A 16989-nucleotide genomic window follows, 5' to 3' on the forward strand; every position below is an offset into this window, starting at 1 on the left:
CTGCAAGTCTGCTAACCCCATATGCCATTCTGAGGATTGTGAGCTGACATATGTAGAATCATGCTGATATATAGTCATCTGCAGGTTAAAGTTAAGGTAAAGTCCAGAGAAGCCATTGAATATTGTGAAATTAGCATAGAAGCCTATGGGAAGTGGAATTAGTGGGTTTTAGCCTTTATACATAGACAGATGTAACGTGTGTAATGGTAAACAAGTGTATTAAATGATGAATGGTATCCGGTACGTTTCAGTCCCTGCCGTATTAGGTTCTCTCCTCAGCATCAGCTGGCGGATTTTCAAAATACCTCGCACGAACTTTTGGAACTAAAATTGTGAGAAAACGAATTGAAAAGGGTCTTATTAATTTTTATCCCTTTTCTACCTCCCCCATGCATGCTTTCATTCTGTGCTAGTGTCTAAGTGCCTGATATTTAATAAAACAGTATTTGGCTGTAAGTTTTGGAAAGGCACCCCTGATTTGTACTAATTTAAATTCAGTAATTTTTTGTTCTCTGTATGTTACCATGGCTTTAGGCTTTTTAAACAATAATCATTAAATTACTTATAAATTACTTGAACCTCCACACACCAAGGATTAGAAAAATATATACTTTTTTATGACAAAACACTTGAAATTTCCGTGGGGACTGCCTCAAAACTTTATTTCAACAATTAAAATGAGACCAAGTTTTCAGATTTGACCTAGCCGTATAATACTACCAAACCATTCAAAGAACGTATAGTGCATGCATGTCTGTAAGTACCCGAAAATAAATCATAGATCCTTATAACAGGTATAACAACAGCCAGACAGTATGCTGACAATTAATGAAGGTAAAAAATATGACCTCCCAATGCAGTCTCTCATACCAAAAAAAAATGCCATTTAATTTGTACATATTTACTTTTGCCTTTTGAAGGTGTTGTCTTCCAGTGAATTGAAAGTTGAAAAGTGCACTTCATTTAAATACCACTCATTGCCACACAAAAAATACAGATCTGGTCAATATTGTCTTTACTCCTTACTACATATGGTACAAATAATGAAACTATACTGTCAAATAGTGTTTTTACAATGGCTGATTCATACAGAGATTGGTACTTGAATTATGTAAAAGCATCCAAGACATGTTTTTTATCCTTTAACTTGATCCAAATTACACTTGGCATTTTAAGGAAGCAAATGAGAAATGTTCACAACGATGTGATGAGCGAATATGGCGAGACTATATTAGTTAACGAACATCAAAGGACTCACACATGGCGAGACCACGTCAGTTAACGAACGTCGAGAGACTCACACATGGCGAGACCACATCAGTTAGCGAACATCGAGAGACTCACACATGGCGAGACCACGTCAGTTAGCGAACATCGAGAGACTCACACATGGTGAGACCACATCACTTATTGAATATCCACAGTTGAATCACTAGTCTTCCATATCATTTGACTGTTGTTGTCCACAAACTACACTTTGATTTATTCACTAAGAAAAGAATTCCTTATAGCACCTAGTTTGTGTTGTTTAGTTTTCTTCTTAACGTTTCTTGGTGTAGTTAATTCCGGGAAATGGTGATCCGGCTCTGACCCATGTAACAACCACGTCATTACAAATTCCTTTGATGGCATGTGCCCCGGGAGGGCTGAGGGGAATTTTGGATATTTGTCCAAATCTTTTTCTAACTGTCCTACATCGGTGTCTGTCGGTATCCTAGGCACCCTAGAACGTGTGTTTAATGAGGTATTTGTCACTTGTTTTTGTTTGTAACGTTTGTGTGGTAAGTGTCCTGCATGGTGGTTTGTCATATACATATTCTGAATTTCGCTTTTTGATCTGTCTGATTTAGTATGGAAAGCACACGGCGAGGCAGCAACCTCTGGTAAAATTTGTGTAGTGTCCAATCTAACTGAATTTGCCTTTGCTACTTTATCAATGGCTTCGTCACAGAAATCATAACCATCGCTTTCACTTCCCATTGCCCTGAAAATAAAATTGATATACATGTAAGATTGTTTTAATACGCGCGAGTAAAATAAACATTCTTCGTAACTGAACAAGCTAGAATTGTAAAACATACAGATCTGAAGTTCATGAAATAATATATCAAGCTTCAGCAGCTAAGCACAAATGACTTTCTCGCATTAAAAAGTTTCAAGTCGTATCAATTATGCTGTATAAAGCTCTAAAATACGGGCTCATTTTAAGAAGGAGGTTCTCTCATAGGCGTCAAACTCATATGCTCTTATGAATTTAACCAGAATAAAATGACAAAACAGAAATGAACACCTATGGCTGCCGAAATGATGGAGGGAATGGAACCTACTTCACTGTGGAATGAAACGACCATCACGATTTCTGTATAGGAAGAAAAAGGCAAGAGAACTATCACAATTCAAACCATTGAAAACATCAAAATTTATGCAAACTCTCATGGAAAATGACAAAATAACTGAGATTAATCAGACTTTACCGTGCTCTTGTTATCCTTGCAGATAAAAGACAAGTACCACTTCTCCGAAACCTTATAGATTTCACATCTACATGCATTTCCACAGTAGAAACCATCTTACAGATTGTTATCTTACGGTATTTACCAAAGGATATAAATCTAAGTTCTGTTTTAGTTTTGTACGAAATCTTAGGGGAAAATCTTTAAGTAAACATTTATTGGAGAGACAGTGATCAGTTAATCTTATATACATTCTTTACTTAAAAATCTATTATCGTGTGTTACCTTAAGGAAAATAACAAAATCATCAGTTTTATGTTAAATACATTCCATTGCAAGTAGAACAATATAATAGTAATTCATGCTTTTCACCATTTCAAGACTGACCTTTGATAATTTTATTAAAATGCATGTAGTTTAAATAATTGTATTTATACCTTATTTTGAAAGTGAGATCTTTGTAATAGGTGTTGTTTAAATAAAATCGCTTATACAAATAAAATTATAAATGATAACAGTTCTACGCAGTACGGATTTTCAAATTATGTGCCTATATTGTACTCGTCCTGCCCCTGAGCCTTAAATTATGTGCCTATATTGTACTCTCCTGCCCCCAGCCTTAAATTATGTGCCTAAATTGCACTCGTCCTGCCCCCAACCTTAAATTATGTGCCTATATTGTACTCATCCTGCCCCCAAGCCTTAAATTATGTGCCCATATTGTACTCGTCCTACCCCTGAGCCTTAAATTATTTAAAGCAATACAAGCATTTCCTCTCAATTACTCGTTCATTCTAATCAAATTAAGGGTCTATCAAAGTCTAGAATCGATGGGCTAGTGCAGATTTGCGATACATTCAGTGGGGTTCGAACCCTTAGTTTAGTTTAAACATATTTTATTGCTAAATTTACAGGCAGTTGGATTGGATTTAAGTTATACCAACTTACAAGGGTCATTTCCACATTATTCGAACCTTTTGTCTGCCGTGAAATGGTCAGACCAATATAAATAAACGACGACTTATCTAAATCACTGAACAAAGTCAGAAGCGAAAAAAAAAATCAAAATTAAGAATAATGATTGATTTCTCTTAGACCAAGCCCCAGACTTCCTGGAGTATGGAATTTTGCACAAAGATTTACCAGACCTGGTCTGATTACGTCAATAAAATACCCATAGCTCGAAAGAGATTTACACGAACTATACATAACAATAAAATAAATGCCTTTGCTCTGCATTGTAAGTCAAAGCAATAATGAGAAATGTCCTTTTATATCTATAATTTATTTACCTTTTCTCCAATTGGCGACAATATATTTCCGTTACTTATCAATATTTAATCTTCAAAGGAAATAGAAAAATACATAATTGATTTGCCTACTTCTCGTGTGCAGGTATTTTACAACAGAAAGAATTTGATAATATTTATTGGGGATATATAAGGGGCTAGATACTTACCAAAACACGTTCTATGTCCAATTACATTCTATTTTATCTCAGAATTTTACCCTTTAAAAGCTTTTAAGTAGGAAAGTGATAATCGTATCACTTTAAATTTACACTATCCACCGATACATGTATCACATGATGACAAAAGTACCTAGCTATTCCACACACGTACCTTGGTTATCAATGTTGAAGGGTACTACAAAAGCCAAGCGATTTAAGTAGGAGGAGAAAAGAATTATTCGACGAATATAAGATGAATATAACTAAATTTTAAATTGGCTGTGTAAATTAAGCAAAGTGCTGCGAGTACTTTAGGTTTTCGAATATCAAAGACTGCAGCATGTAACATGTATACGATAATATTATTGCGTAAGGTTTTCCATATTTGCTGAGTTATTGGTTCAAAGCTAGCCATATTGGACTGAGGCGTAGCCGAAGTCCAATATTTCTAGCGGAGGACCAATAACTAGCCAATATGGAAAACCTTACGCAATTATACCTTTATTGACTAACAAGTCTAATACACCCAGGCCAATATGGAATTTAACCAGTCCAATATGATTGACCGAAACCTATAACAGGGCCAATATGAAATAACATATTTATCGACAATTTTATTAACCAATTCAACTAGATAAGTACAATAGTTATTTTCGTGTTTTAGGCTACAGACCACCAATTCAACTAATGAGCATTTGGAACGTACGCAAAAATAGTCCTACGCAGAAATTACCCCTGTTGCTCATAGTGCTGTGAAAAAAGTTCTCATCTCATTTAAAAAATTTAAACAGTTTCTGAAAGGAAAAACATTTCTGTACATTTTATAGGTGCATTTTGCTTCTTGTGATGTGAAGCCTAATCTCCATAATGATTTCTAAATATACCCCTATCTAGTGAAAACACTGGGATTTCCCATGCTATTTATAGACACTTCACTTCCGGTGACCAGTACTGCACTGCAAGTCTGCTAACCCCACATGCCATTCTGAGGATTGTGAGCTGACATATGTAGAATCATGCTGATATATAGTCCTCTGCAGGTTAAAGTTAAGGTAAAGTCCAGAGAAGCCATTGAATATTGTGAAATTAGCATAGAAGCCTATGGGAAGTGGAATTAGTGGTTTTTAGCCTTTACCAAGAACATGTAGGTTTATTTGCATTAATCAGTCTTAAATATCCTTGTGTATAAAATGGAAGATTTTTTTTCTGTGTTTCTGCAGCTTTTAGTCCTGGTGATCAAAGTTCATGAAATCCAATTCTAACTCAAAATTCATATCAATTGGTAAGATTTTGACATATTTTAACGTGTTTATGGTAGTTGGTTAATAAATACTAATAAATTTACAGTATCCTAATTATTCAAGCCTGTTTCTTTGTACACTAATAAACTGTTTATTTCTATAAATCGTATAAATAGAAGATCGAATTTAAACTACTGTTTTCAGAGATATAAACTGTAGAAAATATAGATTTAAGTAAAACTATACTCAACTCCAAGCATTTATAATTTTGCTTTACTTCATCAGAGGGTATACGTGTAATTTGAATATGAAGTCCCTAATTTCACCAAAAAAAAGCATTAAAAGCTATTTCAGTGTAATTATAAAACGTAGGCTAATCTAAAGAGGACCAGGGCTCCGTTCTTGTTTTAGGCCCGAAAAGTTTGGGTGATTATATAGAAACAAAAGGGAAATCTTTAGGCCATTTATCTCTAAGCCTACTACACTATTTAGGGCAATGTGGAATGCCTTTTTTTGAAAATTGGTCAAATACACATTACGGAGGTGTAGGCGATCAATCATAACTTACTATGAAAATGGTGCGGCTTGTAAAATATATACATGTAGCAAACTCAAAAACTTTTATGTTGGACATACATTTTTGTAGAGGTCGATACGCAATAAATAATGTGTACAAGTTTTCAAACATTGAACAAAACTGGCAATCAATGAACAATATACTTTTTTTTGTAATTATATATGATTTCTTACGTAAACGTATTTATTCTGAAAAAGTCGTCCATGTTTGTTGTAGGAAGATCACACACAATAAATTGTTAAATAAGGTAAGATACAAATGAAAGAACTAATTCTGTTTGTGCTTTCCATAAATTGAATGTACTAAATTCACATAAGTTCTATTAAACATGTAGAACTGTATAAAGGAATATCAGCTATTTACAGATAAATTATACTTCTACAAAATTAACGTCTATTTCAAACTGAGCATAAATAAACTAAAGAATAACAAAAAATATAACCCTATAATATTCCCATACTTTATACTGAGTAAGTTTCTCGAAGATGCAAATACAATTACTGCATTACAAGTGTTTGAGTAAATATTTACAAGTCTTACTCAATACTGTTTTCATTAGAAAGTTTCTGCTAAAAATTTAACTGAAATTGCAAAATGTTTTCATGAACGTATTTGATTATTATAATTAAGAAAAAAAACAATTTGATCGGAATGATTGAATTTTGAGCTTTTAAAATTTGTTTAGATATATAGGGAAGTTATTTAATATCTTTAATCAATGACAATCGAATATATACAGTTGGAAATGAGTTCAACACTTTGAAATATTTGCTAAGGTTTTAACCACTATGTACACATAAACGGGGATAAAATACTCGTATTTTTAGTGTTTTGTCACTGCCATGATAAGTTCCCTTTAAAGTGCGCATCAACAATGTACAATATTCTTTATTAACCAAATTTTAAACCCATAAGGGACAGAATGCAGTACTACAGTGATATTATAGCTTTATATTGCCACTCATATGTACTATAAGTAAAAATAAGAAATGTATTCAGGACTCCTGGCAAATTATGGCAAACTTAGTACAGTACAAAAAAACCATTTTTTTCTCAAAAAAAAAAAGAACAAATAATGATCCTCTCGTCGTGGCCAGTGCGCATGACGAGGATTTATTCGAAAGAATACAATGGTCATCTAGGGTCGATTCTTAAGGAAGTCAATTCTAAAATACTACTTGCATTATCAACAAATAGTGTCCTACCTTCTTGTGTTCAATGCATACAAGCAATAGAATAGTTAATCAAATACAAAAGTCGAGCTAAGTTAAAGTTTGAGGGTTATGTTGGTGGATCCTGGGGATTCGGCAGTTGGAGTCCAGCCTTCTTGTTAATATCGTTCAAAATTTTTAAAACAAAGCGCAAATAATAGTTAGGTACTTCTCCGTCTAAGAATCGGGCAAAATGTGTATAAGGTGTGACACATGAAGAAAAAATACACAGACATTTATTGCACAATCCAAGTATTTATACCTCATGACCTCAAGAAATTACAATCAATCAAGAAGTTACTGTCAAAATGTTTGAAAAGTTTGCCCTTTTAAGATATTAATAGGTCAAATTTATTTGAAATGCACTATGGAAAAATGGCGGGGAAATTTTGCCGAATTTTTTCCTTATATAAGCAGTCAAAAAATATCTACGTCACCAACTCTTCGGGATAAATTTAAATAGCTGTTCAGCTGTTTTCTAGATGTATTGAATGCATTTGAGGCAAAAAAAAGAGACCAAATTGAGAAATATGATGTGCCACCCGTTGCCTGATTCTTACACAGAATGGTACTTAATATATATAATTGATAACATAACCTTTTTCCTAACCCCTTTTCAAAATTTTTCGCGATCCTCGCCTGCTTTACGGTAAATTGAACACCGAGTGCTCTAGCTGTGTGTTAGTTTTGTACTTCTTGTAAAATTTCACAGGAATGGTCTCGATTCATTTGAATATCCATAAAAAGCGATTCAAGAATTACATATCACAATACAGGTACAGCAGGATTATTTGACATTCTTAAATCCTTGTAATCGTTTATCGAAGCCCTCACCCCCCACGAATTTTTCCCTCATGGCCGGCATGTAAAATCGAATGGTTCTAGCCTAAATTCAACTGGACGGAGAACGGAGAAAAGAATTACGCTGACAGCTTATTTGATCCGAAATTACCCCATTTAAACGCAAGGAAAACATCGTTACATTGCATTATAAATTAAGAACAGAGTATTCCCGGGTACATACTTGACATCTCTGAGACTCAGACAAGAGTTAATCGATTGAGCGATGTGCATTCATGCACTGCAAATTTGTTCATCTTGGAAAATAAAAAAGAAGCTTTACCTTCGGTTTTGAAAAAAAAACAACAAACACCAACATTAAAGTTACGAAATATAACATCAAAATCTAAAACAAAATAATGATATGTTTCAAGTTCGACAGCTGACGAAATCACACGACATAAAGCAATTTTTTTTCCTAAATCAAGACAGGTTATATTTATTTACCTTGAATGAAGAACTGGACTCTGTCCATTTATCACCAGAAAGTCCATTGTAAACAGATTTAGTTTTTTATTCCATGTGTGTCATGTCAAAATATTGAATTAGATTAAACGTTCAGTTGAACTAACAATGTCTTCTCTATATTTATTAAATCCCTATAAAACCTGAAATATAATACTCTGTTTGAACAAAAAGTACTATTCACACACAGGGTATTATTTTCCGGCACGGGAAGTGAAACCCGGTTATGGTAACCCGTTAGAGGAACCGGACCAGTCCTAGCTTTATACTCGTTTGTTGATCTGCGAAGTTAATTGTCTTCAGAATATAAAACAATAAAGTGTTATCGATTTTATGGCATCTCTTTGACTCAAGGATTCTTTAAGACAATAACCCAGGGTAGCTTGAAGGTATATAAATTTTAAGACTATAAGACGAGATTTTTCTTGACTGTATATATACAAGAACTTGAACCGGATTCCGACCGGTCCCTCCGAACTCTTATCGCCATCTTATCTTGATTTGATATTTTTTAAACGATTAGATCGATCAGATATAATTGTATAGATGTTTTAAATACAATTTATAACAGACCAATACACACATTTCATATAGTAACACTGATAAAATATGTTTCATAGTCTGAGATATTGAAAATTGGAAAGATATCCTTCCATTTAAGGGCTTTTAGACCAATCTACTTTAATACAGTTGCAAAAATGACAGCATGTGTACAGTTGCACAAGTTTGGTAAAAACAGTCACCTTAGCAGGGGGAATCTTTGATTTACGAAATCCGAAAAGGCGATCCGAAAAAAAATCTTCAAAATTTATTATGGAATTACTTGCATGACGTATCAGGCTGTTTAGCGATCAATTTTTGTTCATGATGGATGTAATATATCTGTTAATATACAAATTCTTCAATGAAGATCTGGTAGACTTCATGTGCGTATCTAGTGACAGATTAAATCAGAAGAAATTCAAGAAAATTTATCATTAAAGAACTACGATATCCTTTTTGAGGAAGTATATAGCCTGTCTAACTAATACAACGCAAAAAAGCATGCTTAAAATTCCGATTTACAACCCCACTCCAAACGGTGTAAAATAAAAAACGCACAATCAAGTGCATATCGATGGCGCGCTATTTGACAGAAGATATAACACAGGAAAAACTAAAGAACAATAAGCATACATTATATATTTTAGAAACAAACCATTTTGGTTTCTGAAATAATAAACGAGATTCATTCTATCACTTCTTACAACAGAGGACAATGCAATGATCGCTTAAAGCGAAAAGAATCATATTGATCAGCATATGATTTTAAACGGAAGAACGCAAGGAAGTAGGAAAGCTTAAATTTACTTTTATGTACCGTCAAAAAGCAAATCAAACTTTTTAACCGCGAAGGGGAAAAAACAAGATCACTTAACTGAACAACAATCCTTCGTGGGAAAGATTTTTAAACAATGGATCTCTATGTGGTGTCAAAATTGCCATAACAAACTAAGAATTTTTCTAGACATAAATATTGATAAACGATATGTTATACTTTTAATTAAGGAATAAAATGCAAAAATACACCATTAGACATATAATCAGTACACCAGAGGAAGTTTATATTGATATTTCAAGAAGACAAACCATACGAGAAGACTTCAAAGAACAACATACCACAGCAATTATAAAAATCTTATATCAAATCCAATTAACGCATTTTTAAAATTAAGCACTAGATATTCTTGTTAGTTACTGGGTTTCGATAGAAAACCTGAACTCGCAAAATGAAAGGATTTGAAAAGAAAAAATGAGGGGGGGGGGTCGACGTAAACATTAACTTAACCATTTCGTCATCTGTAATAAAGGCTGTCGAGAATCAACAGGTAGCTAATTTATCGGAAAGGGGAATCGTATTGACAACGCACATCTAAAATGAGATTGCGATATTTATTTTTTTACAAATTTTTTATAAGTTAGAATATTTTCTTAAAAAGAATTTCAATAGAATTTGAATATCGTTAGGCTACAAAATGTGTAGAAATTATTTGAACTACTCTAACCATATTTTAATATCATACGGAATAGTTTGGTAACCAGTTCGGAAAATGCTACTGTTAAAATCGACCGAATTCTGTCTAGTATTGAAAACATTACAAGGTTTCAATCCTCTTACGTATCGTCGATAAATTAGTTGACAATTTAGAATTATATAATATAAGTAATGAACATTTATTTAGTCCTTCGCCATGCAGTATTGATCGCGGAATAACACTCGCATGGTTAAATTAATTTTAAACAGATAGAGAGAATTACATTTATATTTATATTTCTTATAACCCGGTTTCCCTAAATGTCCTGTTCGGTTCTAGTCCTTTTTTCAACGTCTATAAATATTTACAAACAGACAATACGAGTGATAAAAATTTAAGTATTTGAAGAAAGCTTCTCCACTCAATTTAATATTTAAAACCTGAATGTTAAATTAACAGATATCCTCCGAGATTTTGCCTCATTCATACGGGGACCATAAAAATTATAATGTCTTTAAACTTTTATCACATATTTCATCTTAGACTAATAGTTTAAATGACAAAACGTAAAAATGTACATCATCCAAAATATTGTTAAGCATGTAAGACAATCTATTAGTAACAGATAGTTCTGTTAACACTTACACTATGCATGATGTAGTTCATATTTATAAAAATTAACAAAGTGATGAACAAACAACAAAGAAATTTATAAACTAATTCAAATACAATTTTATATTAATTCTTTCTCAATGTAAGAGGATTACAAAGTTTTGAATAACACTTTTTAAATATTTGAAATTGAATCTGAAAGAACCTTATGTAAATACTTTAGAAAAACTTAACTAATATAAAACTGGTGAAAATAAATTGTTCCAATACCAAAACTGCCAGAATTCGAGTAAAACAAAAAAAATAATAACCAAGAGGTTATCAATCAAATTGTATACACGTACCTATTTTCTGAAAGACTTTCCTCACTAATGGGTTTCACTTTTTGTCTAAATACTTTTTTCACTGGTCCTAATCGTTTATAGTCCTTTTGCACAAACGTGATATCAACCGTCTTAACCCCTAATAAATGATTATCACCAAAATCTGACATTACTGAAGGGGTTATAAATATATGGTCCCGACTGCTGTTTGTGAGTCCGCGTGAGGGTTGAAGGTGGTGGTCCATCTTGACAAATTGTCCTGTTAATTGTCACAACTTTAGTAATCACCAAGTAAAATAAACACAACGCATCTCCGATGTAATAAATTCCATATCAGTTCATTTCGATTCACTTTGATAATGAATTGGATATTTTAATTGGCACGAAACCTAAAAATCGTTACTTGTGTTGAAAACAGTTTGAGATCTATGTATTAAACCTCGACTCCTCCTTAATTTGCATTCACTCAACGTGAATTTTTGTAAAGCAAAATTTATCGTGTTTCTAAAAAGATACAATTGAGAATAGGAATTCTACGCGTACTTAAAAGTTTCCTACACTTATTCGCATTACATTTAAGTAGTTATGGTCTAAAATTTCATTAATGGTATTAGAGTTTAATTTGGTTTGTGTGTCGTAATGAGATATGAGCTAATTCCACAACACACCTGATAAACCGCTTACTTTTCAAGTCTTACAAGACAACCTACAATTTGTGAGGGTATATACAGGTTATCGGCAACCTACTGATAAGGAAACGAAGCCATTTGTACCTAATCCAATGTAAACAAAACTTTTCAATGATAGCGAATGCGTCACTTATCTCAATATACATTTTGGATTAAATTATGAATTAACCAAGTCAAAAGCGTTTTATTTTGTGTAAACATCCTTATGTCTACATTTATTTTAACCCCGTTCATCGATTCTGCAAATGGTTTTCAAAGATGAGAGACTCTTCAACAGCTATATATTGCTTTCAATTAAAAAGTCGACTATATTACCATTATCTGTATTATGTGCTTTTGTCAACAGGACTCATACTAAAATAAAACTTGACCAACAACAGTAAAGACTCGGTAAACTTGGTTAATCAGCATTAACCAATTCTGAACGACCAGGTACAATTAAACACTGTATACGACAAAGGCTATAATACATGTAGAACTATCAAGTGAGAAGCAGAAGAAATTTGACAACTATGTTAACTCTCTCTCTCACACACACATGCACACACACCTATTGGTGTGAATCCAAGGTTTACAGTTTCTTTTAAAGAAAATCATTGATTAGGGGGGTGGTGAATACGTCTTAATATTGGTCTTATAATTTCAGTTCGATTAATCAGATGAGGCGTAAACATCAAAATATGACTACTAAAAGAAATACAGTGTCAACAACATTCAGAGAGCAAAAACAGGATCCATTAAACTAGAATTGCTCATTGACAATGACTATGGAAATCAGCTATCACGTACCGGGACATTAACTTGGAGTTTATTATATGTTTTTCCACCCTCGTATGCTAACAGCTTAAATGGTAAACTTATTGTTCTACTAAACGGAATTTGCAATCGATATAATTCTTAACTTAGTGCAATTAAATTCCAGTTAAAAAAAAGCACACCTAATATCAGTGTTATTTAAACACTGCATTAAGCACTTTAAATGATGGATTTTCAAATAAAATCATCGTGCAAACAAAAACAAATCATCAAAGTGAGCACGTAAATGTCGGTTTTCTATTAGGTACATCTAAGTACTTGTAGGTATATTGATTAAATTCAACTGTGTTGCGTGCTGCGATGATTGCCTTTTTTCTGGACGTTACCATACAGGAAACAGCCACTTAGTATCCAAGTATCTCGACACAATACAAGTACAAATTATTGACTTAGTTCAACTCAAAAGCAGCTTATACCTTATAAATCAGTAATTCAGAAAGTTGACGAAATGAATTGTCGGGATGTTAATCAATCGCGGCTATCCGACAATATAGAAGAAGACTATCAGACACTTGCATACTTTTATCGAGAAAATACGATTCATTGTGGGTAAATAGATACATCTACTAATTCTGAAATAAGAATAAAAAAAGAAAAATATATATGAGCTTGCAGCTTGTCTCTATATATCATTACATTGCCTAAATTAGATTACCATAACTTCTTTGTTATGATAAAACGACACTTGCTTCCTTACAATCATTGTAAATATACTTGCCCAATGGCGGTAACTTTTATAAAGAACCAGACAGGGATGATTCAAGGTAAAAAAAATCACTGCAGTTTTCTTTTTTTTCTCTTTTCATAGATAAAAGATTACGAAAGAGGAAGAACTCTTTATATTGTAATATAACGTATCAAGCTCCTGTTCATAGGGTGTTTGCTATTTTAAAGCCTTTACACCGCTGCCACGCTTAATACTCTGCCTCTTAATTGCAAGTTAGCGCGGTACAACGGAATCAGCTGAAGTCCTAGATTTGCAAAGAGCATTGCTCGTGCTTTGTGAAAAGCTCGGGAGTAATACATAACGGGATACATAGTAAAACAGAAAGCGGCTATAAGTCTACTGAAGAGATAGAAAAACAAAATGCTTCACAGAGTGCAGCGAGGTCGAACCCTGAACAGATGGACAGCTCTGAATTTTGACTAAATATTTGACACAAAAATTATAAAGATAAAAAAGGATATTACATTTATGTAAAAAAAACTAATTCAACAAAGTTTCATGATAATTTCTGGAGGAGTTTTCAAGTTATTGTTCAAATATGGGAAATCCCCTTTTATGAATGAAGTAAAAAAACTCGAAAACGAATAATTAGAAATTCATAACAATAACTGGGATCTTACATCAATATAAAATAAAGTCTCGTGAAAATAGGTACAACTACAACTAAAATAAAATCCGAAAACTGTGAAGTCCAATGATTCCAAATCGTAAATTCGGTACTTTACAAAAAATTTAAAAAGCAGCTTACATAAAAATAAATACACAATTCATCAAAGTGTCTTTGACATTGCTGCAAGGAGTTTTGAGTCATAGTCCGATAACAGAAAATCACCCCATTTTTGTACAAATACAGTTCCATAACTCAAAAACGAAAAATGTAAATTTATAAAAAGCAAAAGGGAGCTAACATCAATAAAAATAAATAATTCGCCAATATTTAACAAAAAGTGGTGGCAGCATTTTTGAGTTATCATGCGAAATGTGAACGACGGAGAGACGGACATTGGTATTCCGTGATGCGTCCCATTAGAAAGACGGGCGTTTTAAGAGTATATAAATATGTTTGAAATACAAAATATTTCTCTAATTGTTCCAATTCATTTACAAATACTGACTTCACATATTTGAACAAATCCATTAGAAGAATAAACCAGGGATACGAAAAGTCTGGGATATATTTTTTGGTGAACCACCTTTAATCAAAGTAGACTTAACACGACTTACCCGTTACAGCGGTTAGCATCAGGGTCAATATCCATGCCTTTGATCAAAGCTGACACAAAATTAATATTTTCCGTTCAGTGTCACTAAAAAGAGCCATAATCGTTGAAATTCCCATAGAATTGCAGGAAAATCAGACATAGTTCTCAATATTAGGATATGTTTTACCGTCCTAAATACGCAAATGGCATAAGTGACAAACCCCGTGTTTGTTCTAACCTACATGTACATGCACTTGCCAAATATAATAAGTAATAAGATTAGACGAAAACGCCTTCATTGTATGGTTTTACAACACGACAAAAAGATATACAATGCTATTATAAACTTTTCAAATTTCAATGTTTAAATAACGTTTAAGATTTATTGTATTGAAAAGTATTCCAATATTTAAAGTATTAAACTAATTTTCCGGAGCAAATAAGAATTCAAAGTGTGAACATTAAAACAGGATTCTAACGACACTTTGATTCCAGGCTTTGATTATCTTCTGAACTTGTCATCTGCGTTGAAACCAACGAAAAGTTACATTAGCGTTACAACAAAACGCAATTAATTTTTACTTAGTATTTACTTTTTGCATTGAGGTTATACGGTGGTGCATATGTTGCGTTCTACATATCTATTCCTTTTTCTCCTATATTTATAGCGACTATCTCCCTGTTTAAAGTTGTGTTACACAATCAAAATCAGAACACAAAGTTACACATGATATATAACCATATGCCTCCCACTAGGACAAGTCAAATATACGGCATGTTCAGTTTGCTACAGAGCAGGTCATTTAAAGATACACTCGTCCGTATACCTGTAGTTATTTAAAATGGTTGTTTTCTCCATATGATATTCTTAAACAGGGTCGAGGAAGGAGAATGAATTTCAAAAGAAAACCGAGATTAACAAGAAAACTTTAAGCTCCTCATCTTTGTAAATAAAGCCTAGTAGTGTAAACTAGAGGCTCTAAAGAGCTAGAATCTCTCACATAGAGAATTGAAACCATTTACCGGTAGTCGTATCAATTGGAACAAAGAGTTCATCAACTGAAGAGGCACCTTTACTTATATCACTTAAAATACCCGCCGAGCCATTTGAATACCATAAAAATGGACAATTTGTAAAGAGCATTAAGACCAACATCCCTATAAAGTTTCAAAACATTGGCACTTTGGGATCCAGAGTATTTGATCATTAAAAAGTAAAATATAAAAAAAAATCAACAACAAAAAAATATATATCCATGGTTAAATTTTGTCTAAACCATTGTTTTTCTTTTTTTTTTTTAAATTGCAGAAGATTGCTGTTTGACCCCTACTGTTTTCTTAGTTATGGTTTTTTGTCAAAGGATAAACAAATTTCACAATAGATAGATTTCAGCTTTCTGAACAATTTTATAGACTTCCAAGTTCGTCTTAACCCAATAGTTATGGTACTATTTGCAAAAAAAAAATGTTATTTGTTCTCACCCCCTTCAGTCTATTTTTTGTTTGTCGACGGATAAAACATCCCCATATCAGGTCTAGGCCGGAAACCCTGAGGAATATTCATACCAAGAAATAGTATAAAGAAATTAGCAAAATAAATGTTGAAAAAATGCTATTTTAGGGTCCATAACTCCATATATTCTTAAGTTATGATGAAGAATTAACCTTTATACATTTCACGGTAACAACCGAAAAATTCAAAATGGCAAGAATGACATGAAATTGGGATTAACTCATAAACGGGCAGTACAATATACTTGAATTAACGATCTCATCGGACTGAAGAGCTTATTAAAAGTTTTAATGTCCTTCTATTTGCAACAGTTTTTAAAATAAATAATAAAAGAATATATATATATAGTAATCAGTTCATCAGAATATCCAAAGGAACATTCACATAAAGTTTGGTTCTTATTGGTCCTGGAGAGCCAGAGGAGAAGATTTTTGAAAAATTGTTAACGCAACAGAGACAAGTGATAGCAATAGTCGATCGAGAATATAGAAAATGCGCAAAAATAATGCCGAGAGTGTCTGTAACTCAACATCATCTTTTACGGAGATACACATGTATATAATATAATAGGACTAATGTACAAAAACGACCATCGTAACGTATTAATATTAAATAAGAATCCGACATTTTTTGCAACTATTTGTCAAATTGTCTTGTTTTAAGTCGAGGTCGTCGAAGTAGTCGTCACCTTAACACATAGTAAGTACGGCAAAAGCATTTCTATGACGAAAAAGAAAAAAAAATAGAAAATAACTCGCCCCTGGGGGATAGGAACGCTGTTTGAAAGAAGATAACCGTGTCTGTATCTGTATCTGTATAACACAATCGGAGATGAGCAGAAAAATTAAGAAAAAC

At 32.9% G+C, this 16989-nt stretch overlaps 1 protein-coding gene across 2 annotated transcripts; it reads right to left on the reverse strand.

The window, feature by feature from the left end:
* Positions 1 to 998: 998 nt before the first annotated feature.
* LOC148629569 (uncharacterized) lies at positions 999 to 11616 on the reverse strand. 2 transcript variants are annotated; one of them, XM_088553726.1, is made up of 2 exons: positions 11209 to 11616; positions 999 to 1984 (listed from the first exon to the last, which is right to left on the reverse strand). In XM_088553726.1, exons 1-2 carry the CDS (start codon positions 11430 to 11432, stop codon positions 1483 to 1485), a joined length of 726 nt encoding a protein of 241 aa, XP_088409852.1. In that variant the 5' UTR covers positions 11433 to 11616; the 3' UTR covers positions 999 to 1482. The 2 variants fall into 2 exon arrangements, with proteins under 2 accessions (XP_088409852.1, XP_088409860.1); XM_088553734.1 differs by lacking the exon at positions 11209 to 11616 and adding an exon at positions 2475 to 2599.
* Positions 11617 to 16989: the final 5373 nt, after the last annotated feature.

This window comes from Perna viridis, chromosome 1 (genome assembly GCF_037379345.1).
Source record: "Perna viridis isolate PV_CMFRI_1.1 ecotype Kerala chromosome 1, ASM3737934v1, whole genome shotgun sequence".
Classification (NCBI taxonomy): Eukaryota; Metazoa; Mollusca; class Bivalvia; order Mytilida; family Mytilidae; genus Perna; species Perna viridis.